This window comes from Molossus molossus, unplaced genomic scaffold, assembly GCF_014108415.1.
Source record: "Molossus molossus isolate mMolMol1 unplaced genomic scaffold, mMolMol1.p scaffold_m16_p_13, whole genome shotgun sequence".
In the NCBI taxonomy this organism is placed as follows: Eukaryota; Metazoa; Chordata; class Mammalia; order Chiroptera; family Molossidae; genus Molossus; species Molossus molossus.
In genome coordinates, this window is record NW_023425348.1 from 19,871,121 (window position 1) to 19,898,595 (window position 27,475).

Genomic DNA, 27,475 nt, shown 5'->3' on the forward strand with positions numbered 1-27,475 from the left:
TCTTTTTAAATAACTTTATTAAGATGTTTGTCACAAATTATGGAAAACTTTATTTGCCAGTAAAATATCCTCAATAACAATATAAATGAAAAACACCAAAAAGAATTTGGTACAACTTTGATAACTTCCAGAGCTCCTGGTTTTCAGTTCCTCTAAACTACACTCTAATGCAGTACTCAAAGCTTTCAAAAACACCAAATTCAGTCACTCCTGAAATAATACATAATGGCACTGAGACTACTTACTCGTTTAATTTCTCCTGTGTGCACACATGTACACTACTACAGCCCACCAAACATAAATCTTCCCTTTGATATAACAGAGATTAAGACTAAATATGATATACTTTAATTTTTTTAAACATTACTAGTACAAAGCAGGATAGTACACAAATGTTACTAATTAAAGAACTAGTAATACCTTTTTTACTTAAGGTGGTTTCAAATGTTCAACAATATTTTAAGGACTTTTACATACAAGCTAACATATAGCCCACTTTTCTTTTATGAGAGAAATGTACGAACAGTACCCTTAATTATACCCCTGCAAATAGGGCATTTTCTTAGAGAAGGGGCACATTCCTGGCATACTACCAGATGACCACAAGGAATGAATACAATAGAAACTTCTTTGTCCATGCACACTTTACAAGTTCTTTCTTCTTGCAACCTCCTTAATTGTTCTTCCAGTGACAGACCTAGTAACAACAAAAAACTTCAGTGATATTGAAATTCTACTTTGGTTCCCATTAAAAAACTAATATAAGTAATAATTCATGTTGGTCTTAAGTCTTAATTTTGTTTTACCTGAAACATCTTCTGATGGAATATACTTCATATTCTTTTCCACTGAGGAAAGAAAAACATACAAAAAAAAAAAAAAATCACCATCAAATACAACACTATTTAACCTACTGCCTGTTTTACCTACCATCTATGAACATAGATTCTAAGTATATATTATCAGAAAATATTTAACCATACTACTTGGGCAATAAAAGACCAGTTTTTTAGAACATGTTAAATTATAGACTATCGTTTGCTAGTTGGATTTATTTTATTTGTCAAATACAAAGATGAACATAATTCCAAGGATTTCTAAAATAATTTTACTAAAACACTTACCAAATAAGTTCTTATATAATGTAGAGTCAGTTTCTTTTAGACAGTTTTTGAAGATGTTGGCTGCAGCATTTCCTTTAACTAAAACAGTATCAATCAGTTCTCTTGCTTGTAAAGGTATCTGTGTTTTTTGTTTAATTATATCATGTTCTTGTTGATTGATTATATTGGCCTTTAAAAGATTATCCAGGATGGGAAGCACACAAGTCAACTGTTGAAAGAGAGCCATTCTATTCTTCCGAATTAATGACAGATCATCTTCATTTTTAAAAAAAGGAAAAATAAATCCATTAGATTTTAGACTACCCCAACTACAGTCATACAAACCCTACAAGCAGTTTAGGCACTAAATAAATAGGAACTTGAAAAAGAAGGACACATTTACTTGTTGAAAATTAATGTCTCTCATCTGAAAAAGTACCAGAAGATTTAGATAAGGAACATTAAATAGTGTATACACAGAGTCTCTGTTTGTGTCCCTTTCTTAAGTCAATATATTTATATGCTCAGAAACCTACTCTTCCTTTACTCTGTTGAAAACAAGCAGAGAATTTTAGAGGGTAGTAAAAATTTCCCACTCTGTACTTTCCCCCATGAAATTAATACTACTAACTTCTACTTGCATTATATCACTTTACTTTTTTAAAAGTTTTTAAATTTTAAGTATAATTGGTGTATAATCTTATACTGGTTATATTAGTTTTAGGTGTACAACATAGTGATTCGATATTTTTATACCTTACAATGTGATCACCCCTCTAAAAATGGGCAGAAAACGTGAAAAGACATTTCTCCAAAGACATACAGATGGCTAACAGACATATGAAAAGATGCTCAACATCACTAATCATCAGGGAAATGCAAATCAAAACCAAAATGAGATACCACTTCACACCAGCATGGCCATTATCAGAATGGCCATTATCAAAATATCAACAAAGAATACATGTCAGCGAGGATGTAGAGAAAAGGTTACCCTTTTGTACTATTGGTGGAACTGCAAACTAGTGCAGCCACTGTGGAAAACAGTATGGAGATTCCTCAAAAATTAAAAGGAGATATAGCAATCGAGTCAGCAATTCCACTTCTGGGTATTTATCCAAAGAAAATGAAAATACTAATTAAAAAAGATATATATTACTTTACTTTTATACGCACTTTCATATAAATTGTCTTAACTGACACAAAGATCCTGTCAATTAAACAATGTAGGTATAATTGCTTCTCATTTTCAAATAGGAAGACTCAAAAAAGAGTAAGAACCTGTCCAAGGTCACAGAAAGAATCAGTTGCAGACCCAGGTCTCCTAGTATTCTTTTCAACTCCATGCTTATGAAGCAGTACTGTAGTCCTCCTTTATCTGCGGTCTCACTTTCCACTGTTTCAGTTATCCAGTCAATCACGGTCCAAAAACAGTGAATGGAAAATTGCAGAAATAAACAATTGATAAGCTTTAAATTATGCACCATTCTGAGCAGTGTGATGAAATCTCACTCTGTCTCAGGTGGGATGTAAAAAATCCCTTTGTCCAGTGTATCCACACTGTATACACTATCCACATGTCAGTCACATGGTTATCAAATTGACTGTCATGGTATTGTAGTGTTTGTGTTCAAGTAACCATTATTTTACTTAATAATGGCCCCAAAGTCATTCACATAACTTTTATTATAGTATATTGTTATAATTGTTTTATTTTATTATTAATGTTAATTTCTTATGTGCCTAATTTATAAATTAAACTTTATTACAGGCATACATATGTAGGAAAAAACACAGTACACTTATAGAGTTCAGCACCATCTGCAGTTTCAGGCATCTGCACTGGGGGTCTTTTTTTTTTTTATCCTCACCCGAAGACATTTTTCCATTTTTTGTTCAGATACAGTGGGAGGAAGAGAGAGAAACATCGATATGAAAGGGACACATAGAGTGGTTGCCACCCACACGACCCAACCTGGGCCAGAGACAAACTGCAACCGAGGTATGTGCCCTTAGCGGGAACCGAACCCGGGTCTCTCTGGACTGCAGGCCGACACTCTAACCGCTGAGCCAAACTGGCCAGGGCTACATTGGGGGGGTCTTGAAACGTACAGCCTGTGGATAAAGTGGGGACTGCTGTACTGCATTGTTAAAGAGTCTGAGCTGTGCCCTGGCTGGTTTGGCTCAGTGGTTGGAGTGTGGGCCCAAGGACCAAAGTGTTGCGGGATTGATTCCAGTCAATGGCATGTACTTCGGGTGTGGTTCAATCCCTGACCCTGTGACACATCAATGTTTCTCTCTCCCTCCCACTCTATCTGAAAATCAATGGAAAAAATGTTCTCGAGTGAGGACTAACAACAGAAAAAAAGTCTGTGCTATAAAATCAGGACAGTTATAGATCCCCATGCTGGCCTAGTCACTTTCTAGCTATGTGCCTTAATCTCCAGATTCCTCAGTTTCCTTATCTGTAAAAGACAGATAATAATACTTCCCTCAACAGGTTGTGAGAGTTAAATGAGATAATTATATAAAGTATTCAGCATAATATCTGGTACATAGTTAGCTACCGATATTATTTTATAAATGACTATGTTTATACCAATTTTTTAAAAATTGCATATGAACCGTCTAATCTTTTTTTTCCGAAGTAAACGTTTTCTCCTTTAACCTCAAATAAAATAAAATTCAGTTAAATTTCCTAAATGTATGGAATATGAGCATGAATTCCTAAGGTATTTTTCAAGAAGTTCCTTCTTTTAGTGTCTCAAGTACCATGTAACTGCCTGTTTCAGCCTTAAAAAAAAAAAGCTACACCTTCACATTTATAAGTTTAATGAGAAGTTGTGAAAAGTGAAGTCTATTTTCCTTACCCTTTTACTTTTTAGAAATAAGCAAAAAAAGTGTCTTCTAGTCCAAATACCCCAATTTATACTATATATGCAACAACCCTCACCTCTGCTAGCTCTTTAACCCTATGTTTTGCATACAAATCTCCACAGCTGGTCTCTAAGCTCCTTAAAAACAAGCACCATGACTAACACAGGTGTTCATGTTTAAGAAGCATTTGTTGAAGGAATGACTACCCAAAAGACATATTTGGGAGTCTGAGACTTATAATCTGGATAAATACCAAAATCACTTCCCTACCTTTGGGTGGATAGGGGCTTCTCACTAAGCTCTAGGATTTCATCATCAGTTTTATTTTTTTGTAGAATGATCACTTACAAGGACTACAGAGTCAAATGCCATATTAAGAATGGGATTTGAAAGAACTTTAAAACAGAGAGAAATAAGACTTGCATTCAACTTTAAAATCTTGCTTTTTTAGAACAACTTAAATTTATTATAAGAAGTAACTAGAAATCAAGAAGAGTTATGCTAACATCATCTGATTAGCATATATCAGAGAATCTTACTGGAAAAATAAACATAGAAAAAAAACTATAATTAATAGTTCTCAAGTAGTGTAGTCCACTGTTCACAGTGAAAGAGATGTGGGTTTGGAGGCTGCTATCAGCAGCTGGTGGATATACGAGGGTGCTAACAGCTCTGACATGTGAGACAATCCTATGAGCCCCACTGAGAAATAATGCAGTTTACTAATATTCCCAAATACCTGATGCCATTTCTTCAGTTTGTCTGTCTTTTTCCTCTTGTCTGTTTTCATCTTCAGCATTAAGAAGTGCTGACACAATATCATTAACTGTTTTGTAATTCTCTCTAGTTGTTAGAATTTTACTCTGAACTATCTGTTTTACCAGTCTTCTACTGAAGCCCATTTCCAAGGCAGCTTTAACCACAGGTGTATTCATCATGACTGCATCTTCTGAAGAACTTTCTCCAGGTCCAAAATGAACAACTATTTGAAAAGACATGTACCAATGTTAAATTCTACAAATACAAAAGTATGTAGTAAATGTCTATGACACAATCTTTACTCTCATGCTGCTTATACACTGGTAAGAGATGAGCTAGACATACCTATTACCTGTAACTCCCACAAAAGTTTAAATTTGATCAGGACCAAATTTAAGTGTAATAATATGCTGTACTTTTTAAAAAAAATACCACTTCCACTTGCCAGGCTATATTCCAGACCTACTTAATAAGAATAGAGATGGGCTTAGGAGTCTGCATATTTTTTAAATTCCCCAAATTATTCCAAAGGATTTCATCATCAGTTATAATAAGTACAGTCATTTTTATAAACCAGTGTGCTACACAAATTCAGAAGTGAGAAATTATCTCACTTCATCCAGGGAAGTTGGGGAAATCAACAAAGACTTCACGGAGAAAGTGGCTTTAGAGCTCTGACTTAAAGGAAAAGAATCCAAAGAGATGAACAGATGAAGCAGAGAGAATAACAAGCAACAACAGGAAGTATAAACTGAAGGGTAGTTCCCACAAAATATGTCAAAAGATAAACAAATATGGTTAAGAAAGTAAACAGTCATATGATTTCAGACAGTGACAGATGTTCTGAAGAAAACAAAGCAGTGTAAGGTGATTAAAACAAAGGAGGAGGCAGGAAGACAATTTAGATAAGGTAATCAGAGAAGCATTTTCTGATAACAGGATCAGTGCTAGCCAATAAAGCACTTTATGGAAATTACAAAGACACAATTCAAGACACTTGACTGCCATCTGCTGGAAAACTATTATAATAGACATATAAATATACCATGGCTACAATGTGTACTGTGCTCTTGTCTGGCTTTTCTACTCATCTCAATGGTGTGACCAACCATTCTTTAAGTCACCCAAAGTCACAACCAGAGAGTTATCTTGAATAGAATTATGCCAAAAAACAAATGAGATGGAAAATGACACTGTACCCCAGAAAGAAATGCAGCTCGGCCAACACCTTGTTTGTAGCCTTTTAAGACCCTGAACGGGGGACCCAGTTAAGCCATGCCTGGACTCTTGATCTAGGCAAAATGGGAGCTAATAAATCTGTGCTGTTTTAAGTCTCTAAAAAAAAAAAAAAAAAGAGGAAAGTTTGATATATTCCAAAGCACTTATATGTACATATGCATAACTAAAGGACACAGACAATAGTGTGGGGAAGCGAAGAAGGGGGTGGGAGCAGGAAGGAGGGTATCAATGGGGGAAAAGGGGAGAAACATCTGTAATACTTACAATAATAAAGATTTTTAAAAATTATAAAAAAAGAAACAGAAAGAAGGTGGTCAAAGTCAGAAAGGAGGATAATGCCCAGAGTATGTAGGACATTGCGAGAAGTTTGAATTGTATTCTAAGTTTGCCAGAATATTCTAGGAGGGTTTTAAGTAGGGGCTTATAAAACCTGACTTCTTTTTTCAAAAGATGATTCTGGCAGCTTGGTAATAAACTTTAACGAGGTAAACTGGAAACAGGGAGACCTGTTAAAATATTATAATAGAAGACAATGGCGAATTGGATAAGGTTGTTAGGGGTGGAGATGGAGAAAATTAGTAAAATTAGGGACATTATTAGAGAAACACCAATTGGTCACTTCCTGTATGTACCCCAACTGGGAATTGAACCCACAACCTGGGTATGTGCCCTTATCATAAATTGAACCCATGACCCTTTGGTGCACAGGTTGACACTCTAACCAACTGAGCCACACCAGGCAGGGCAGTTTTCTGAGTCAAATTTTTTTTTTAAGTATTTTTATCGATTTTTAGAGGGAAAGGTAAGGAGGGAGAGAGAGAGAGAGAGAGAGAAACACTGATATGAGAGCAAAACAATGACTGGCTGCCTCCTGCACAGCCCCTACCAGGGATCAAGCCCACAACCTGTGCATGTGCCCTGACTGGGAATTGAACCAGCAATCCTTCAGTGTGTGGGACGATGCTCAACCAACTGAGTCACACCAGCCAGGGCTCTGAGTCAACTTTTGACCTTCGCAAACGAGTGCTATTAACAGAGATGGCGAAGACCAGAGAAGGAGCAAATTTGACAGATGAGGGACAAGAGAAAATGTTATAGCTAAGTAAATATTTAAATAAATAATTGTACAAGATAGCCTGAGACTCAGGAAATGGAGACATAAACTTGGCCTGAACATTGAGAGGTATTCCATCATTTAGATATTTGAAAAAGGAATAGTCACCAAAGGAGACTCTTCATGATCAACCAAGGAAAAACCAAGAATGTGATATCTGGGAAGTCAAGAGACTTCTTAAGGAGGATGAAGGAGCGTGACGTCAGCAAGACTGCCAAATAACAGGTCTCCCACCTGTATCCCCCCCGTAAACTAAAAGTGCCTTTGTGGGAGGTTTAAGATCCAGCTAGAAGATTATAAGATTCTTTAGTAGTCCAAGACCAAGGTGAACTGTTTTGAGAACACAGGCCTGTATCTAGGCAACTGACTCACTGACCATGGTCCCGGTTACAGACTCAAACACCTTCATACCCCTCAGGACTTGGCTACAATCCAATTTAACTTGGTCCTGTCTCCAACACCATACATACATCAAGAGAATGGAGAGGAGTCATATCCACCTATTCTTTGGGTAACAAGCATAAAGACCTCAGTTCTAGCTGTGGACACTGAAGCTACCTATGAACCAGATAAAGCTATGGCCCAGAAGCCACTGGAGGTAACCTGTCAGACTATAGATTCTGAAAGGACCCTGTAACTGGATTCCAACCCATCCTAGCTGCAGTCCACAAACAGCCCTGCTGCTACAGGGACCCAGTAGATACATTCCCAACTGAGCACCCGGGGATCCTGAAAGGGTCCAATACTCAGCTCCAGTCCCTCAGCCACAGTCCACAGCAATACTGCCAGCATAGGGACCTGGTGGGAGACACTCATGTCTGTACTTCAGGAGATCCTGAAACAACTCCAGCCTCTCTAAGTTAGGGAGCAGTCCATTCCACCAAGGGAGATACCCGGAGATATGTCCATCCCAGCCTCCAGAGCCAGGTCTACAGATTTCAATCTCGGCTAAACCCAAAACAACTCTGGGGCTCAGTTCCAGCCCATCAAGGGAAAAAGCCAGGGACTAGACAGGAACCCCCCCCCCCCCAAGGACCTGAAGGGAGCCACATTCATCTGCACATCTGGTAATAGGCCCACACTCTGGAACCCAACTGTGGACACTAAAGCAGACTCCTGTCCCAACCACACCCTACTGAACAATGTACTGGAGTCAATCAGTCCCAACTACCAAGAGACCAGATAGGATCCATAACAGCCAAAGCCCCTAGTAACAAGCCCACCAACCATGGATATCACCACAGACCCAGCAACAGCCTCATAACAGCTCCAGACAAGCATGACTTCAATCCATAGGCAATCACATCAGCCAGAGGAACCTACAGCAGGTCTTTACCTGCTGAAACCAGTCTATAAAGAGTTGTTTGTTCCTTCAAATGCACAGACACTAAGGCAAAGTTACATGTATCATGCAAATCAGGCAACTATCACATCACCAAAGGAAACTAATATTGTTCCTCTAACTAACCCTAAAGAAATGGAAAACTATGATTTGCTTAACAACTATGATTTGCCTGACAATGAATTTAAAATAATCACGTAAAGAAACTTAATGAAATCCAAGAGAACAAAGATAGACAACTAAATGGAATGAAGAAAACAACACATGAACAAAATTAGAAGTTTAACAAAGAAATAGAAACCATAAAAAGAACCAAACAGAACTACTGGAGCTGAATAATATGACAACTGAAAAATTCAAGAGAGATTCAACAACAGACTTGATCATGCAGAAGAATCAGAGAACTTGGAGCAGACCATTTGAAATTAGATCAGTTATAAGAACAAAAAGAAAAGAGACTAAAAAGAGTGAAGAAAGCGTATGTGAATTATGGGACACTACCAAACACATGAACATTTGCATCATGGCTGTCCCAGAAGAAGTGAGAGGAAAAGGGAGAGAAGATTTACTTAAAGAAATACTAATTTGTGCCCTGGCCAGTTTGGCTCAGCAGTTGGAGCATCGGCCTGCAGACCAGAGAGTTGTGGGTTCGGTTCCCACTAGGAGCACATACAAAAATAAATAAATAAATAAATAAATAAATAAATAAATAAATAAATAAATAAGTAAGTAAATAAATAAATAAAACAAACTTTAAAATAAAAAAGAAATACTAATTTGTTAAAAAATAATAATAGCTGAAAATTTACCAGATCTTGGGAGAATTATGGATATCCAGGAATAGTAAGCTCAAAAACCTCTTAGCAAGATCAACCCAAAGATTACTCCAAGGCACATAATCAAAACGTTAAAACTCAAAGACAAAGAGGAACCTGTTCTTTCAAAGAAGCAAGATAAAAACAATTTGTCACATACAAAAGAATCCCCTAGCCCTGGCCAGTTTGGCTCAGCGGTTAGAGCGTTGGCCTGCGGTCCGGAGAGACCCGGGTTCGATTCCCGCTAAGGGCACGTACTTCGGTTGCAGTTTGTCCCCGGCCCTGGTTGGTCATGTGGGTGGCAGCCACTCGATGTGTCCCTTCACGTCGATGTTTCTCTCTCTCTCTCCCTTCCTCTCTCTCCCTCCCACTCTATCTGTACAAAAAATGGAAAAATATCCTCGGGTGAGGATAAAAAAAAAAAGAATCCCCTAAGGTTATCAGCAGATTTTTCTGTGCAGGCCAGGAGAGAGTGACTTGATATTTCAAAGTGCTTAAAGATAAACACCATCAACCACAAATAGTCCTTCAGAAATGGAGAGATTCCAAACAAAAGTTGAGATAGTTCATCTACACTAGACCCGTCAAGGGGAGGTGACTCCAGCCGATGAGGAGGACGCAAAATGAGGGCCATATGGGTTTCCCAGGCACTGATTCGCTCCTTCAGCTCTACCAACCAGAACTGCTTGGAGAACCGAGTGACTGAGAAACAAACTCATCCAGGCAGACAATGACCTCTCGGTGCACTTGAAGGGCAGGGGAACTGACAACATTCTGTACCAACTGACCATAGCGCTGTGTCTGGGAGGCACCGTCTACAACCTGTATTGCTTTTATTGGGCTTCCTTCTCCCACAAGAAGAGAGAACAAGAAGCCTGTAAAGCCCTGGCCGGTTTTGCTCAGCGGTTATAGAGCGTTGGCCTGTGGTCCAGAGAGACCAGGCTCAGTTCCCACTAAGGGCATGTACCTTGGTTGCAGTTTGTCCCCGGCCCTGGTTGGTCGTGCGGGTGGCAGCCACTCGATGTGTCCCTTTCACGTCAATGTTTCTCTCTCTCTCTCTCTCTCTCTCTCCCTCCCACTTTATCTGAACAAAAAATGGAAAAGTGTCCTTGGGTGAGGAAAAAAAAAAAAAGAAGAAGCCTGTAAGACCTGAAGGACTTGTGCTGGTGCCCTGGCCAGTTTGGCTCAGCGGTAGAGCGTCAGACCTGGGACCAATGAGTCACGGGTTCTATTCTGGCCAAGGGCACATACCTCAGTTGCTGTTTGTCCCCTGATTGGGTCATGCAGGAGGAAACCAGTCAATGTGTCCCTCTCATGTCGATGTTTCTTTCTCTCTCCCTTTCTCTCCCTCTCACTTATCTTTTTTTTTTTTAACTTTTTTTATCCTCACCCGAGGACATTTTTCCATTTTCTGTTCAGATAGAGTGGGAGGGAGAGAGAGAAAGAGAGAAACATTGAAGTGAAAGGGACACAATGAGAAGCTGCCACCCCCACGACCAACCAGGGCCGGGGACAAACGGAGGCACGTGCCCTTAGCGGGAACAAATCCAGGTCTCTCCAGACCACAGGCCGACGTTCCAACCGCTGAGCCAAACTGGCCAGGGCTCCCTCTCACTCTATCCGAAAATAAATGGAAAAATATCCTCAGGTGAGGATTTAAATAAATAAATGAATGAATGAATGCACTGGCTTCTGGGGGTGAGGGGCACTAGACCTGTCTTACAAGAACTGCTAAAGGGATTTCTTCAAGTTGAAATGAAAGGACACTAAGTAACAGCATAAGACATATAAAAGTAAAAAACTTACTGGTAAAGATAAATATATAATCAAAATGAGAATATCCCGTACTATAACAGTGGTGGGTAAATCACTTTTACCTCTAGCATAAAAGGTATAAAACAATAATAACTATAGCTACAATAATTTGCTAATGTATTAATAATATAAAAAGATATGAAAGTATAACATCAACAGTGTAAAATGTGGGGTGAAAAGTAGAACTGTGGAGTTTTCATATATGATTGAAGATAAATTTGTATTCAGCTTAAAAGAGACTTATAAGATGTTTCATGTAAGCCTCATGGTAAACACAAAGAAAAATTACTCAGAAAGAAAGACAGCAAGAGAAAAAAATGAACAAAGGAACTTGTAAAAAGTAAAAAAAAAAAAAAAAAATTACAATTATAATAGTAAGTCCTTAACTATCAATAATTACTTTAAATATAAAAGGACAATTCTCTGATCAAAATATACAGAATGACTGAATGGCTTAAAAAAAAATAAAACAGGATCCAACAATATGCTGCCTATAGGAGACTCACTTTAGCTTTAAGGAAACAGATGGACCAAAAGTGAGGGTATGGAAAAAGATATTCATGCAAATGGTACCTAAAAGAGAGGAAGAATGGCTATACTTACATAAAGGGAAAAAAAATAGACTTTCAGTCAAAATCAGTGACAAAACAAAGGTCACTATAGAAGGGTCAATTGATCAAGAAGGTATAACAACTGTAAATACCAAACACTGGAGCACCTAATCATATCAAGTATCTTTTCCAAAGATAATGGTATAAAACTAGAAACAAACAAGAGGAAGAAAACTGAAAAATTCACAAATACAGGGAAATTAAACAACACACTCCTAAACAACCAATGAATCAAAGAAATCAAAGGGAAATCAGAAAATATCTGGAAACAAACAAAAACAAAAACACAATGTACCCAAACTTAGAGAATGTGGCAAAAGCAGTTCTAAAAGGAAAGTTTATAGCAATAAATACCTACATTTAAAAAAAAGGTCTCGGATAAACAACTTTAAACATCTTGAAATTAGAAAAAGAAACTAAGCCATAGCTAGCAGAAGGAAGAAAATAGTAGATTAAAGCAGAAATACATGATATGAAGACTATAAAGAAAAAAGAAACTAAGAGTTGGTTTTATAAAAAGATAAACAGAATTAAAAAACCATAGCTAGAACTAATCTAGGAAAAAAAAAAAAGAGAAGACTCAAATTATAAACGAAAGAGAAGACATTATAAAAGAAACACCAGAAATGCAAAGGAGTGTAAGAGACTATTACGAACAACTAACATTAAAAAATTGGATAGTCTAGATGAAATGAAATGGATCAATTCCTGGAAACATACAACCTACCAACACTGAATCATAAATAGATAATGTGAACAGACCAACAGCTAAGACGATTGAAGCAGTAATCAATAACCTCCCAACAAAGAAATACCAAGACCAGATGGTTTCACTGGTGAACTCTACCAAAGATATAAAAAAGAATTAATGCCAATCCTTCTCAAACACCTCCAAAAAATTAAAGAGGAAGGAAAAACCCCAAGCTCATTTATGAGACTAGCATTACCCAGATATTAAAGCTAGAAAAGGACACTAAATGAAAAAAAACAAACAAAACTACAGGCCAATATCCTTGATGAATACTGTAAAAATTTTCAACAAAATACTAAAAAAACTTCAACATCACATTAAAAGAATCATACTTATGATAAAGTGGAATTTATCCTAAGATGCAAGGATAGTTCAATGTATACAAATCAATAAACATGATAAACCACTTTAACAGAATAAAGAATGAAAAACGTGATCTTCTCAATAGATTCCAAAAAAACAGCTGAGAAAATTCAACCCCTTTCATGATAAAAAGCTTTCAACCAACTGGGTACAGGAAAAACATACCTCACTATAATAAAGACCATATATGACAAACCCACAGCTAATATCATTCTCAACAGTGAAAAACTGAAAGCTTTTCCTCTAAGATCAGAAATAAGACAAAGGTGCACACTCTCACCTTTATACAACATAGTGCTGGAAGTCTTAGCCAGAGCCATTAGACAAGAAAAGAAATAAAAGGTGTGCAAGTAGGAAAGGGAGAAGGAAAATTATTTGTTTGTTGATGACATGAACTTATATATAAAAAACCCTATAGACTCCACCAAAACTCTGTTAGAAAAATCAAATTCAGTAAAATTGCAGTAAATTCAATTTAAAAAATCACATATAGAAATCAGTTGCATTTCTATACAGTTACAATAAAATATCTGAACGAGAAATAAAGAAAACAATCCCATTTACTATAGCATAAAAAATATCTAGATCTCAATTAAAAAACAATAAAATACTTAACATATCCCATGTTCAGGGATCAAAAGAATTAATATTGTTAAAATATCCATACTACCCAAAACCATGTATAGATTCAATACAATCATCATCAAAATTCCAATGGCACTTTTCCACAGAAATAGAAAAAAAAATTCAGAAATTCATATGGAACCACAAAAGACCCCATGTGGCCAAAGCAAACATCAGAAGAAGAAAAAAAACAAAGCTGGAGGCATCACACATCCTGATTTCAAACTATATTACAAAGCTATAGTAATCAAAATAGTATGGTATTAACATAAAAACAGACACAGACACCAATGAAACAGAATGTAGAGCCCAGAAATAAATCCATGCACATAAGGAAAACTAATATTTAACAAGGAGACACAAATACTCAGTGAGGGAAAAAGAGTCTTTTCAATAAATGCTGCTGGGAAAACTGACATTCATGTGCAGAAGAATAAAATTTGACCCCTATCTTATACCATTCACAAAAATTAACTGTACAAACTAAAAACTTAAATTTTAGCCTGGCTGGTGTGGCTCAGTGGATTGAGCATCGTCCCATGGACTGAGACGTCCTGGTTTGATTACCGGTCAGGGCACATGCCTGGGTTGCAGGCTCGATCACCAGTGAGAGGCATGCAGGAGGCAGCCGATCGGTGTTGCTCTCACATCGATGTTTCCATCTCTTTCCCCTTTCCTCTCTCTCCAAAATCAACAACAACAAAATAACAACAAAAAATATACTAAATATAAAAAATATATATATCTATAAAAACTTAAATTTTAGACTTAAAACCATAAAACTGCTAGATGAAAATAGAGAGAAAAAGCTCCTTAACAATGGCCTTGGCTATGATTTTTTGGATATAATACCAAAAACACAAGTAACAAAAGCAAAAATCAACAAGTGGGACAACATCAAACTAAAAATCTTCATTCAGCAAAGGAAACCAACAACAAAACGAAAAGGCAATCTACAGATGGAAAAAAAACACTTGCGAACCATGTATCAGAAAAGAGGTCGGCCCAACCTGTGTGGCTCAGTGGATTGAGGGTCGTCCCATGGACTGAGAAAAGAGATTAATATCCAAAATATATAAGGAACCCATAAAACTCAATAACAACAACAACAACAACAAAAATTTAAAAAATGGGCAGAGGACCTGAAGAGACATTTTTCCAAAGAAGATATATGAATGGTCAATAGGTACATGAAAAGATGCTCAACATCACTATTCAATAGAAAACACAAATAAAAAAAACAATGAGGTATCATCTCACAACTGTTAGAATGGTTAGTACCAAAAAAAAAAAGACCAGAGATAAGTGTTGGCCACACTGTGAAGTAAATGGAACCCCTGTGTAAATTTGGGAATGTAAATAGGTACAGCCATATGGAAGAGAATATTGTGGTTTCTCAAAAAAATTAAAAATAGAGCTACCATATGATCCAACAATCCCATTTCTGTGTATATATTTGAAGAAAAATAAATTACTAATCTTGAAGAGATACATGCACTGCCATGTTCACTGCAGCATAATTCCCAATATCCAACACATAGAAACAACATTTAAGTGTCCATCACCAGGTGAATAAAGAAAATGTGGCTATACACACACACACACACACACACACACACACACACACACACACACACAGAATAGTATTTATCCATAAAAATGAAGGAAATCCTACCATTTGTGACAACATGGGTGTACCTTATAAGATGAATAAACTTTGTAGATCTAATAATACAGCATGGTGACTATAGCTAACAAAACTTAAGTACTTAAAAGCTACTAAGAGTAAATCTTAAATGCTCTCACCACAAAAAAAGAAATTTAATTATGTGAGGTGACAGATTGTTAACTAACCTTAATGTGGTAATCATTTTGCAGTATGTGTATCAAATAATGATGGTGTACATATTAAACTTACACAATGTTGAATGTCAATTCTATCTCAATAAAGCTGGGGGTGAGGGCGGGGGGTTAAAGCACCCAAGTGCTCCAAATGCAAACAACAGATCAAGTAGTAGACATGCTAATATGGTGGTTTTTGATGACCTTGACAAAAATAGTGTTTAGTAGAACAAATTAAAGAAAGAATGAAAGGTGAGGAAGAAAGCACGGATAAAATCATTCTAGGCATTTTGTTGTAATGGGAAGTAGAGAAATGAGACAATAGCTCGAAGGGGAAATAAGTTCAAGGAAAGATTTTCTTAGGACTGGCAATAGTATATTATGTTTGTATGCTGAAATAAATGATTCAGGAGAGACAGAAAAATTGATGTGAGAAAGAGTGGATTCTTGTCAAAGCAAAATTCTTAAATTGGTTGTAGGGGATGAGTTTCAAAGGAAAGAGACAAAGTGGAAGAGCTGGGCTTGGAAAAGGGAAAGGATAGTGCATCCTTTATTAAAAAACAAAACAGACTTCTAGTCAAGATGGCGGCATAGGTAAACGCGGTATAGCGTCCTCCCACAACCACATCACAGTTACAACTAAACTACAGAACAACCATCATTCAGAACCGCCTGACATAGAGCTGAATGGAAGTTTTACAACTACGGAATTAAAGAAGCAGTCACATCGAGACTTGTAGGAGGGGCAGAGGCGGAGGGGCTGGTCCCACACCCACGTGTGGCGGATAAAAATCAGGCCCTGGCCGGTTTGACTCAGCAGTTAGAGTGTCGGCCTGCGGTCCTGAGAGACCCGGGTTCGGTTCCCACTAAGGGCATGTACCTCGGTTGCAGTTTGTCCCCGGCCCTGGTTGGTTGTGCGGGTGGCACAACCCTTTCACATCGATGTTTCTCTCTCTCTCTCTCTGTTCCTCTCTCCCTCCCACTCTACCTGAACAAAAAAATGGAAAAATGTCCTCCGGTGAGGATAAAAAAAAAAAAATCAGGAGGCTACCTCGGCTGGGAAGGTCCTCTCTGAGGACTAAGGGGTCCCCGTCCCACACCAGGTGTCCCACACCAGGTGCTCCACTCAGGGTTCCAGTGCCAGAAGTCCCCATAACTTCTGGCTGGAAAAACCAGCAGGAACTGAGGCTCAGGGAGGCAGAGGTGGCTGGAGCCCTAGGCAGCAACTGTTAAAGGGCCCGCACATGGACTTACCAGACTCAATCCCTCTAAGCTTAGAAGGGAGGAAGCTTGAGGGGTGCCAGAGACATACACGGAAGAACTGAGCTGTTTGGCACTGGAGCGAGGGCTGAAGAGGGGGCTTTCTCCGGGACAGACATGCTGTCAGAGGCCTTTGTTTCTTTGGTGAGCCCTTCCCTGGGGCGGCAGACAGCCACCCTATCTGGGACTCCAGCAACCAGGCTCACACTGATAGCCCCACCCTGGTGATTCCCTGAATCCCCGCCCCACCCAACCTTCAGGCCCACCAAGCTGTTGCCAGTTGCTTTACCATAGGATTAGCCTGTCTTGGATCCTGCTTCAGGTTTTCCTAAATTCTTTCAAACAAGCAGCATCTGGTCTCAGATAGCCCTATACCTCTCGTTAAGTAATACACAGAAACAAACACAGGGAGGCAGCTAAAATGAGGAGACAAAGAAACAGGTCCCAAATGAAAGAACAGAAAAAAATCTCCAGGAAAAGAACTAAGCAACCTAACAGATGCTGAGTTCAAAATACTGCTAATAAGGATGCTCAGTGAACTTAGTGAGGGCCTCAAGAGCATAAAAAAGGACCAGTCAGAAATGAAGGAGGCACTAACTGAAATAAAGAATAATTTACACAGATTCAATAGTAGAGTAGGTAAAGCCAAGAAGCAAACCATAGATTTGGAATGTGAAGTAGCAAAAAACACCCAATCAGAACAGCGAAAAGAAAAAAGAATCCAAAAAAATGAGGAGAGTGTAAGGAGCCTCTGGGACAACTTCAAGCGTGCCAACATTCACATCTTGAGGGTGCCAGAAGGAGAAGAGAGAGAACAAGAAATCGAAAACCTATTTGAAGTAATAATGGCAGAAAACTTCCCTAACTTGGTGAAGGAAACAGACAAGTCCAGGAAGAACAGAGAGTCCCAAACAAGATGAAGCCCACAAGGCTCACACCAAGACACATCATCATCAAAATGCAACAGGTTCAAGACAAAGAGAGAATCTTAAAAGCAGCGAGAGAAAAGAAGTTAGTTACCTATAAGGGAGTTCCTATAAGGCTGTCAGCTGATTTCTCAAAAGAAACTTTGCAGGCCAGAAGGGCGTGGCAAGAAATATTCAGAGTGATGAAAAGCAAGAACCTACAACCAAGATTACTCTATCCTACAAAGCTGTCATTTAGAATCGATGGCCATATAAAGAGTTTCCCAGACAAGAAAAAGTTTAAGGAGTTCTTCACCACCAAACTGTTATTAATGAAGGGTCTTTTTGAAGAAAAAGATAAAATATATGAACAAATAAAATGGCAATGAATACATGTCTATCAACAATGGAATCTACAAACAAAATGAACACGCAGAACAGAAACATTCTCATAGATACAGAGAACATTTTGTTGGTTGCCAGATGGGAGGGGGGTTGGGGGAATGGGTGAAAAAGGTGAAGGGATTAAGAAGTACAAATTGGTTGCTAGACTGACAAACCTTAAAGGGAAGGGGGTTAGGGGGTGGGAAGAAATAAACCAAAGAACTTATATGCATAACCAATAGACACAGACAACAGTGTGGGAAAAGGCAGGAGGGAAGTGGGAGGGGGGCGGGAGTGGGGAGAAGGGGGTCAATGGGGGAAAAATGAGGAACATCTGTAATACATTCAACAATAAAGATAAAAACAAAACAAAACAAAAAACAAACAGAAAGCAGAGTATATGGGTACATTATGTAAACTGGTAGTTTTGCTGGTGAAAAGATGAAGAAGAGTTCTTTTTTGTTTCTTTTTATTCTCTCAGGTTATGAGCTGAGAGTAAGGTAGGAAACAGTGTTAGAAACTTATGAAGAAAATGTGAAACAGTCATTTAAAAGTTTAGCGAAGTAATTTTTTTAGGGAACTAACAGGATTGCAGGACAGCACACTAGAAAGCTGTGGTTATAAATTTAAAGTAAGAATAGTCAGTACTACTGTCTTAAATTTTTTTTATCCTCACCGGAGGATATTTTTGCATTTATCTTCAGACGCAGCGGGAGGGAGAGAGAGGGGAAGAGAGAGAGAAGCATCGATGTAGGAGAGACACATCGACTGGTCACCCACCACCCACAAAACCCCAACAGGGGCTGGGGACAAACTGCAACCGAGGTACGTGCCCTTAGCGGGAACCGAACCCATATCTCTCTGGTCCACAGGCCGACGCTCTAACCGATGAGCCAAACCAGCCAGGGCCTGTCTTACTTTTTCTAGCTCTATTACACAAGAGATGGATATCATATACCCAAGCAATTATTTCTCTTTGCCAAGTCAAATACTACCAACCAAATCCTCAATAATCCTCCTGAGCCATGGTTTCTAGGACTCATATATCTTAATCACCTTTTTCTGATCCTGCTACAAATCTACCAGTACCCCTTTGAAATGGTGTGCCAAGTAAAGAACACCCCTTTCTAGACATGATTAGTGCAGAAATCAGGAACTATTACCTTCACTATTGTGTACACCAAAACATGAACATTATATACATTAACTAAATGCCAGATGTGGTTAAAATTAAGTACTAATCAGCAGCACTAAAACACTATATACCTGACACATACCTAACATTTAGTCCAATTCCTAAATCGTATGTGAAGTGGGTCTTTTCAAATATGCTAGCTTACAGCAAATGAGTTTTTCTCCTTGGAGGGCTTATTATTTGTACATTTCCTTGGTATTCTTTGAGCTATTTATTATGGTTGTTTTTCTTTTACATGTATCTTACTTCCTCACTTAGAATGTCCATAGTTTAAGAAAGACTAGTATAACTCAGAATCCTCTAACAATGTCATGAATCTTAGTAAACACACTATTATTAGTTAACTTCCAGTCCTTTTTCCTATGACTTCAGAAATCCTGTTTACATACATTCCTAACATTCTTATAAAAATTCCATCCCATATTTGAAGTATTTTTATACATACTTGGTGGATCAGCATTTTCATCTCCAGGAGTGTCTGAAGTTGACAACAGCTATGAAACAGAAGAAAAATTAATAGGTAAAATAAGAAATCTCAAACAACCTGCACAAAGAATCATTAAGATAAGTTTCCCTTAAGTAATGTACATACGCTTGGAAAACTGGGTAATGTACATAATATTTCACTTTGCTTGCCCTGGCCTGTGTGACTGAGTTGGTTAGAGTGTCACCCTGTGCACCAAAATTTTGTCGGTTTGGTTCCTGGTCAGGCACACACCCAGATTGCGGGTTCGATCCCAGTCAGGGGGCACTGGGGGCAACTCATCGATGTTTCACTATCACAATGATGTCTCTCTCTCTCTCCCTCTCTAAAATCAATAAAAACATATTTTAAAAAATTCTTCACTTTGCTTTGTTTTACCTTAATCATCATAAAAATTTCCTTAAATTTCACCTACTTCCAAATTAGAACTCAAGTATTTCTCTAGTTTCAGGAAAGTAGTAAGAAGTTATTAATGATTTCTCATTCCTTTTAGAAACTCATATCTCAGCTGATCACTCTCAGTGGTACTACCGAAATTCTGACAAAATTTATTTTGTTTTCTTTTCTGGAAAAGATGGAGACACTAAAGATCCTCCTCCAACCTCACCCCAAATTGTAAAGTAGCATGTTGAGTGATTTGAAAAAAAAAACTAAAAACAAGCCCGGCCAGTATGGCTCAGTGGTTGAGCGGAGACCCATGCACCAAAAGGTCACTGGATTGATTCCTGGTCAGGGCACATGCCCAAGTTGTGGGCCCAATCCCCAGTGGGGGGCATGCAGGAGGTGGCCAATCAATGTTCTCTCTCATCAATGTTTATATCTCTTTCTTCCTCTCCCTTCCTCTCTCTCTAAAATCAATAAAGAAAAAATAAATAAATAAAATTTAAAAAACTAAAAACAAAAGAAAATCTTTTTTTTAAAGCCCTTAACAAACAAGGTAGTTAAAAAAATAAAAATTAAAGGAATAGGAAACCTGTAACTATAATTAAAAAACATATGTAACTATCACTTCTAATAATATTTTTTGTAATTATTATTTAGAACTCAACGTTGTCAATTATAAAAATGTATTTACCTGTTCGAGAAGATGAGGATATCTGGCTTGAATTTCATCAACAAACTCCTGTCCTTTCATGCGTATTAAGAACTCACACCTAGAACATCAAAAGGAAAATTATTTTTTAACTGTTTTGTATCAAAAGTATAACCTGATCATTCTAGAAAAGTGGCTTTCACACTGTTTGTACCCCATAATATAAACACTTTACATCATAGCATAGTACAGATACATACTCAACAGGAACAAAATTCTCATAAAACATTACAGATTCTTACTATGTGTTAATGCATTTTGATATTTTCTGTTTAATTCCAGTAACACAATAACAACAATAAAAGGGTCTAGACCTACAAAGCAGCACAAATTGAGGATTGAAAAATGCTGTTCTAGACAATTTACTTTTGGGGCTCAACATAGTTTCAGAAACTATAATACACAGTATTCCTAAAATGTGATCTTTCATAATATAATAACAGCTCATCTTTCTCTAGTATCCACACTTCCATTACATTTAAAGCACAAACTCTCCCTCAAAAAACACTGAATCAAATATTTGCATCTATACATAATGTGACAATGTTTTCCAAATATTCATTTTCAAACTACTAGGTTTTCTCAAAGGTGGTCCAGGAGGTTCACATAAAATCTGTTTCCATTTCATTCCTTTTGTTTTTCAATAAATAGTGCTAAACAACTAAATATCCATATACAAAGAACAATAAACCTTGACTTATGCCCATACTATATACAAAAATAAACTAAAAATAAATCATATTTGTAAATGTAAAATGTGAAACACAGAAGAAAACATAGGAGAAAGAGAAAATCTTTTTGTCCTTATGTTAGGTACCAATTTCTCAGATAAGAAATCAACAGCATAATCTATAAAAGATAAAACCAATAAACTGACATCATCAAAATTAAATACTACTCATCAAAAGACACTGTCAAAAAAATAAAAAACAAGCCACAGACTGAAAGTTTGCAAAACACATCTGATAAAGCACTGTATCCACAGTATATTATGAACTAAAAAAACTTAATTAAAAAAAAAGAAAACTTACAAATGGGCAAAAGTTTTGAAGAGACACTTCACCAAAGATGTATAGATGGCAAATGAGCAAATTAAGAAGTTCACCATGATTAATCAATAAGGAAATGCTAATTAAAATCACAGTGAAATATCACTATGTACACATCTATTAGAATGGCTAAAATAAAAAGACTGACTATAACAAATGTTTAAGGATGTGCAACACCTGGAGGTCTCATACCATGCCAGTGGAAATTTAACATTTAGCAATTTAGCAGTTTCTTATAAAGTTAAAACTAAACTAGCCATGTAACTCATCAATCACACTTGGACATGTTTACCCAAGAAAAATGAAAACACGTGTCCGCAAATGTTTACTAATGTTTAGAGTGGCTTCATTCATTATTGCTCCAAACTAGAAACAACTCAAATGTCCTTCAACTGGTGAGTGGGTAGAATTAGTAAAGATCATATGCATCCTCAGAACTCAAGTTTATAAACCAAGTAACAGAGGTAGTTGTCATTGTTTTTTGATCTTTATATAGTTTTTAAATTATTTTTATTCTGGGACTAGATAATTTATATTCATAACAATTAAAGACAGGAAGCATAATAAACTTTGACTGCCCTATATTTCCCCCTTCTCCAAAAAATTCTATGAGGACAATTTGTGTTATTGTTATATCCCCAATATCTAAAATAGTATCCATTAAGCATCCAAGTATTTGATCAATAAATAAACTGTGTTAAAACATAAGTTTTACCCATTTAAAACATAATAATTATCCATTTTGGTTTTTCATTTACTGAGATTAAAGATTACCCACAATAGAAATTTGCTATTTCCAGAAGTGTTTACAAAAAAGCACCCCTAAGCTTTTCCCCTTATTTAACTATTTCAAGCAAACACAAATTACAGAAATAAAGATGTTGTTTTGTTTTGTTTTATTTTAATTGGACAAAATGCAGCAATTCAAAGACTTGAATTGGAAAGCTGTTCTTGTCTTTTTCATACAGTATAGTTAAGTTTCAAAATACATGTACACAATCCCATAGAGTCAAATATAATTAAGTCATTTAAAATTCTGACAATAAAACATGCTTTTTCCTACAAACAAAATATATGGCACTTTTCAGGATTAGAAAGTCAAAATTTATCTTGACTATTATAAATATTATTAAAGATATAATTTTAAAACAACTTTTAACAACATACTCATCCATAGTAAAATATTTGTTACTTCAAATATTTTTTATCTTACACAAAAATGACAAAAGAATTTTTTCATTTCCTGAAGGGGTATAAGAGATTCCGCATTTTGTGAAAGGTACTCACAGGTCAAAACATTATCAATATTATACAATTCCACTTATAAAAGGTACCCAGAGTAGTCGAATTCATAGAAAGTAGAATGGTGGTTGCCAGAGGCTAGGGGGCCAGGTAAATGCTGAATTAGTATACTGAGTACAAGTCTCAGTTTGAGAAGATGAAAAAGTACTGGAAATGGATGGTGGTAATGATTGAGAAACAATATGAATGTTCTTAATGCTATAGAACTATATACTTAAAAATGATTAAAATGGTACATTTTACGTTATATATATTTTACTACAATTATAAAAAAATCTAGTCCAACTCCTTCAGATGAGAAGAAACACTTAAAGGTATCACACAATTTGTCTAAGTTCACATAGCTACTCAATAAAAACAGAATTAATTTCTAATTCTATTTCCACTAACAATACTGCCTCTAAATTCTTTCTGAAAACAGGAGATACTAGAGACAGTGACCAAAGCAGAAAGATGACATGTCACATAATAAAACTGTGCAGAAAAAAATAATTTACAATTCTAATCATACTTAACAATCAGATTTTATTATATGCATTTTCTTATTATGAATTATCTTGTTTGTAGATCCATTTTATGTCACTTCCCATTTTCCTTTTCCCTTTTTTGAACTTAGGTTCTTTTTGTTCTATTTTACATATCTTTAAAACCCTTAAGTCCCCTTTAAAGCAAAATGAAAAATATATAAGTGAAATGTATGGCCATAATTGTACATGAGTCATCAATTATAATTCCTGAATATATGGCTTATAAAAGTGCACAGAACATTCTACAACACTTTCAATCAAAATAATTAAAGTTCAAATTGGTAGTTTAAATGGCTAATTCCCCAATAGCATGAGAAGCCTTGTTATATTGAGATGTAAACTTAACCATGCAAGGATGCTTACTTCTCTAAGCAGTTCATGTAGGAATACCTTTAAAAACAATTACCTTGGAAACCATTTGGCATGTTCTACCCATGGGTCATCTCCAGATTCCCAACACCTTAAGCCACCATCACAACAAAAGCATTTAACATCATCATTGCGTCCTTAAGAAAACAAAAGAATAAAATTGAATACACAGATGTGCTAATATGTCAATCAAAATGAACTAGATAAAATGTAGAGCTATGTTAGTATCTTACCCACATAATAGAAACCAGCACTTGCAAGATGCTCAGGTTGAACTGGAACACTAGATGGCCAATACATAAATGTTCTCAGTCGGGCTGCATGTGTCTGCATGCTCAAATTTGAAATGCTAAACCTCAGTGTTTCTAGAGAATTTTCCAAAAATGGACAGTTGGGGAAATGTCTCCGGTGTTCTGACATAGCATCATCCTTTGGTTCCCAGTTACTTAGTTTCCCACCACAAGCAAAGCAGGCTACCCTATCTCCAGGTCCTATGTAATAAAAACCAGCCCTTGCCAATTCTGATGGTGACAAAAAGGTTAATGGCCACAGATGGTAGGTAAGAAATCTGGCTTGTTCAGTGCTCATTGCATAACTGTAGGGGTTAGTCCTCAATGGGGAGACGTCTTCAACTGCTCTAGAATTAGCAGGATTTGGTGCAAGGTTGGGATAAGAACCACTGAATGAGCCACTTTGTTCCAAAGTGGGAGATAATGAATGTGTAAAACTGTTTCTCATCGGAGAAGTATTCTTAAAGGTGGATTCCAAACTAGTAACAGAAACCAGATTCCGAATAAAGCTACAGCTAGGATAGAGCTGTTTATGTTTTTCAATGGGATTGTCTCCTTGTTTCCAGTTATCCAGCATCAGGCCACAACAGAAGCATTTGACCTTGTCATTCACACCAGTGTAATAAAAACCAGCACGAGCAAGACTTCTTTCTGACACAGGAACACCAGTGGGGAAAGTCGAATACGTAGACATTCTGTAGAGTTCACATGAAAAGTCATATTTCATTTTGTGTTTGTTGTCAATTGTCCAATTTGACAAGATGGTGCTATCTTCCATTATACTCTTTTTTGATATGAGGGATCTCGGACTAGTTGTTGGGAGGCAGTTTTGTGCATTAGTGATTTTACCTTTTGATGAGTAAAAACTTTCACATGAAATTTCTCATCTCTTCATAATAAATTATATTTTTACTATAAAAAATAATCAAATGATAGGCTCCTACTTAAAATTCACTACACCTACTTTATTGGATTTACACCTGAATTTACACTCAGGTAGGATGAATAGCTCTTCTAAATTACCAAAATACTCTGTAGTACTCTTTGGGATTATATTAACTCTTTTAGGTAATTCAGGTGCTATTAGGTCATTATTTGGTGTAATACTAACATAAAGACCCGAAACAAGTTGACACACTTCTGGAAATGTTTAAAACTACTGGCCTTCTCAAGGAGGTTTATATTCCCAAAGTTCTAAACAACTATAGAATAACTAAATTATACCTTTAATTTGCTTTTGGTTACAAGCTACAAAGCCTAGGGATCAAGCAAATTATTGATTATGCTACAAGAGGAAAAAAACTATATGTAGGCTTCTTTCTCTACAAGCACTTTAATATGATTACAAAAAAATCTTGTTTTAGTCTAGTAAACAAGAATTAAAGTCTTCATATGGTCACATTATCTAACGTCTAATTTATACAATTTATTATCATAGTATTTATTTAAATGGCTTATATTAGTTTCAGATAACTTTTGGGGACATCAACACCCACACACTTTGTTGAACCTACGCCTCTTATACTGTGTATGATGTCAAATGAAATGAATTTCAATTAAAGCTCACAAACTACTAATTTTTCCACCTTTGTTAATTATTGCCTATATACATTTCCACTTCCTGCAGCATCACTATGTTGTCTTTCTTCCTAACTTTGCATACCACTTCATTATACTTGATCAACTGAAGGTATTTTCTCCATTAACTTAACTAGTTAATCATAAAATTTCCACAGCAGAAACTTTCTACACTGCATTTAAAAATTAACCTGTCTTTCATTTAAGGATCATGCAGCTATAATATCATTTATTTTGTAATTAAAGATAAATCAATTTATCAAGATACAGCTTGTTCTTTCTACCACAAATGCCTAATAAAATACTGTATTACCAACAGAATTACTGCTTATACAGAATGTACCAGTAATTAACCGTTCTAGCCTTCTTTCTGAAAACCTTTATACTTTAAAAATATAATTCATACACAAAATTACATTCCACAGAATTCAAGCTATATCCCTTTATAAAATGTCTGGGTCTCCATAATAGAATTTATACTGCAGCAGGAAAAAAGAGGGGGGAAAAGCAGTCTCTTCAGAGCTGTAAATCTGGGGGAGAAAAAAAAAGCTATTTTAGAAAACTGTTTTCACAGTAAAGAGCATTTATACACTATTCAATTATTCAATAAAGTCTAAAAATGATTTACACTTTAGGAAATATATCTTACTTCCAGCAATTTGTCACAAAACTTTCTGTTGGATAAAGCCTTAATTAAAGTAAATGCAAGACAGCCCCCTTAGCAACTAAGTTTATATATATATAAACATGCAAATTTTAAAACAGAGGGACATTTCCTTATAGGAAAATATTTTGTCCTTGGTCTCCTCCACTTTTCTGGTAACAACTTTTAATAGTTAAAGAATATCGCTGGCAAAAGGAGACAGCGGCGAGAGAGAGAGACTGACCACATACGCCCCATCAGCAACAGAACAGTAAACAATAATGTTATTTTTTAATGTCAAGTCTCTCCAGCAAACTGAGCAGTCAGGGCAAAATGCATGACACTCACTAACATAAACCCTTCAACTCCACAGTTCCCTCCCAATTCCAACAGACAGCACCTCGAAAACAAAACGTAGCGCAATGACCCGTGAAGCACCGGCCTGGGACGTGGCCACTTGCAGGAAGGCTTCCGTTACGCCGGGACTTGACATCACATCCTTAAACTATAAACTTTATCCACAGCACCGTACTGTGAATTCTGCCCTCCTTACAGCTGGGTGGGGGGATAGACTGGAAGACAAAAGAAGGGCAACCATAGGATTTTCCCATTAATTGCCCGGGGTTTTTCCTCACAGCACACAAAACACTACCCAAGCGGCGGGTGCAGCAGAAACGATCTGAAATCAATCATCTCGCCGCCACAGAACTAGCTCGGTTTCCACAAATTAAAAAGAACACCGAGGGTTAAAGCTAAAACCCTGCAAACGCTCTAAGAGACATCATCTTTGGTCAAAGTCTAAGGGCCGGAAAAGTGGGCGGCGGCCGGAGCAGGCAAGCAAACTGGTCAATTTTTTAAAAATGACTTTCGACTGCAGGTCTTGGCGTCGGAGCTTCCCAATTAAATAAAAGCCCAGACGAGAGCAGAGCTCACTGGACGCTCGAGCGCCAGGCCCCGTCTGCCCTGGCCCGCCGCAGCTTCGGGGAGGTGGGCCCCGCAGGCCCGCGCGCCCAACGGCGTCGCGCGGTCGGGGCCGGAAGGAGCGCACTCACCTCAGTGCGGGCGCGGCACACTCGGGGACGGCGCGGCGGTCCGCGGCCTCCTCACTCCCAGGAGCCCCGGCGCCCAGGCGAGTTGCACC

The 27,475-nt window shown here is 37.1% G+C and overlaps 1 protein-coding gene and 1 pseudogene across 2 annotated transcripts; one reads left to right on the top strand and one right to left on the bottom strand.

Annotated features, from left to right (window-relative positions):
• Positions 1–27,475, bottom strand: BIRC2 (baculoviral IAP repeat containing 2). 2 transcript variants are annotated; one of them, XM_036258625.1, is made up of 10 exons: positions 27,387–27,475; positions 26,735–26,906; positions 24,057–26,221; positions 23,861–23,960; positions 20,559–20,637; positions 19,445–19,493; positions 4,720–4,962; positions 1,125–1,379; positions 807–848; positions 1–697 (listed from the first exon to the last, which is right to left on the bottom strand). In XM_036258625.1, exons 3-10 carry the CDS (start codon positions 24,889–24,891, stop codon positions 504–506), a joined length of 1,797 nt encoding a protein of 598 aa, XP_036114518.1. In that variant the 5' UTR covers positions 24,892–26,221; positions 26,735–26,906; positions 27,387–27,475; the 3' UTR covers positions 1–503. The 2 variants fall into 2 exon arrangements, with proteins under 2 accessions (XP_036114518.1, XP_036114519.1); XM_036258626.1 differs by lacking the exon at positions 4,720–4,962.
• LOC118627709 lies at positions 9,726–18,308 on the top strand (annotated as a pseudogene).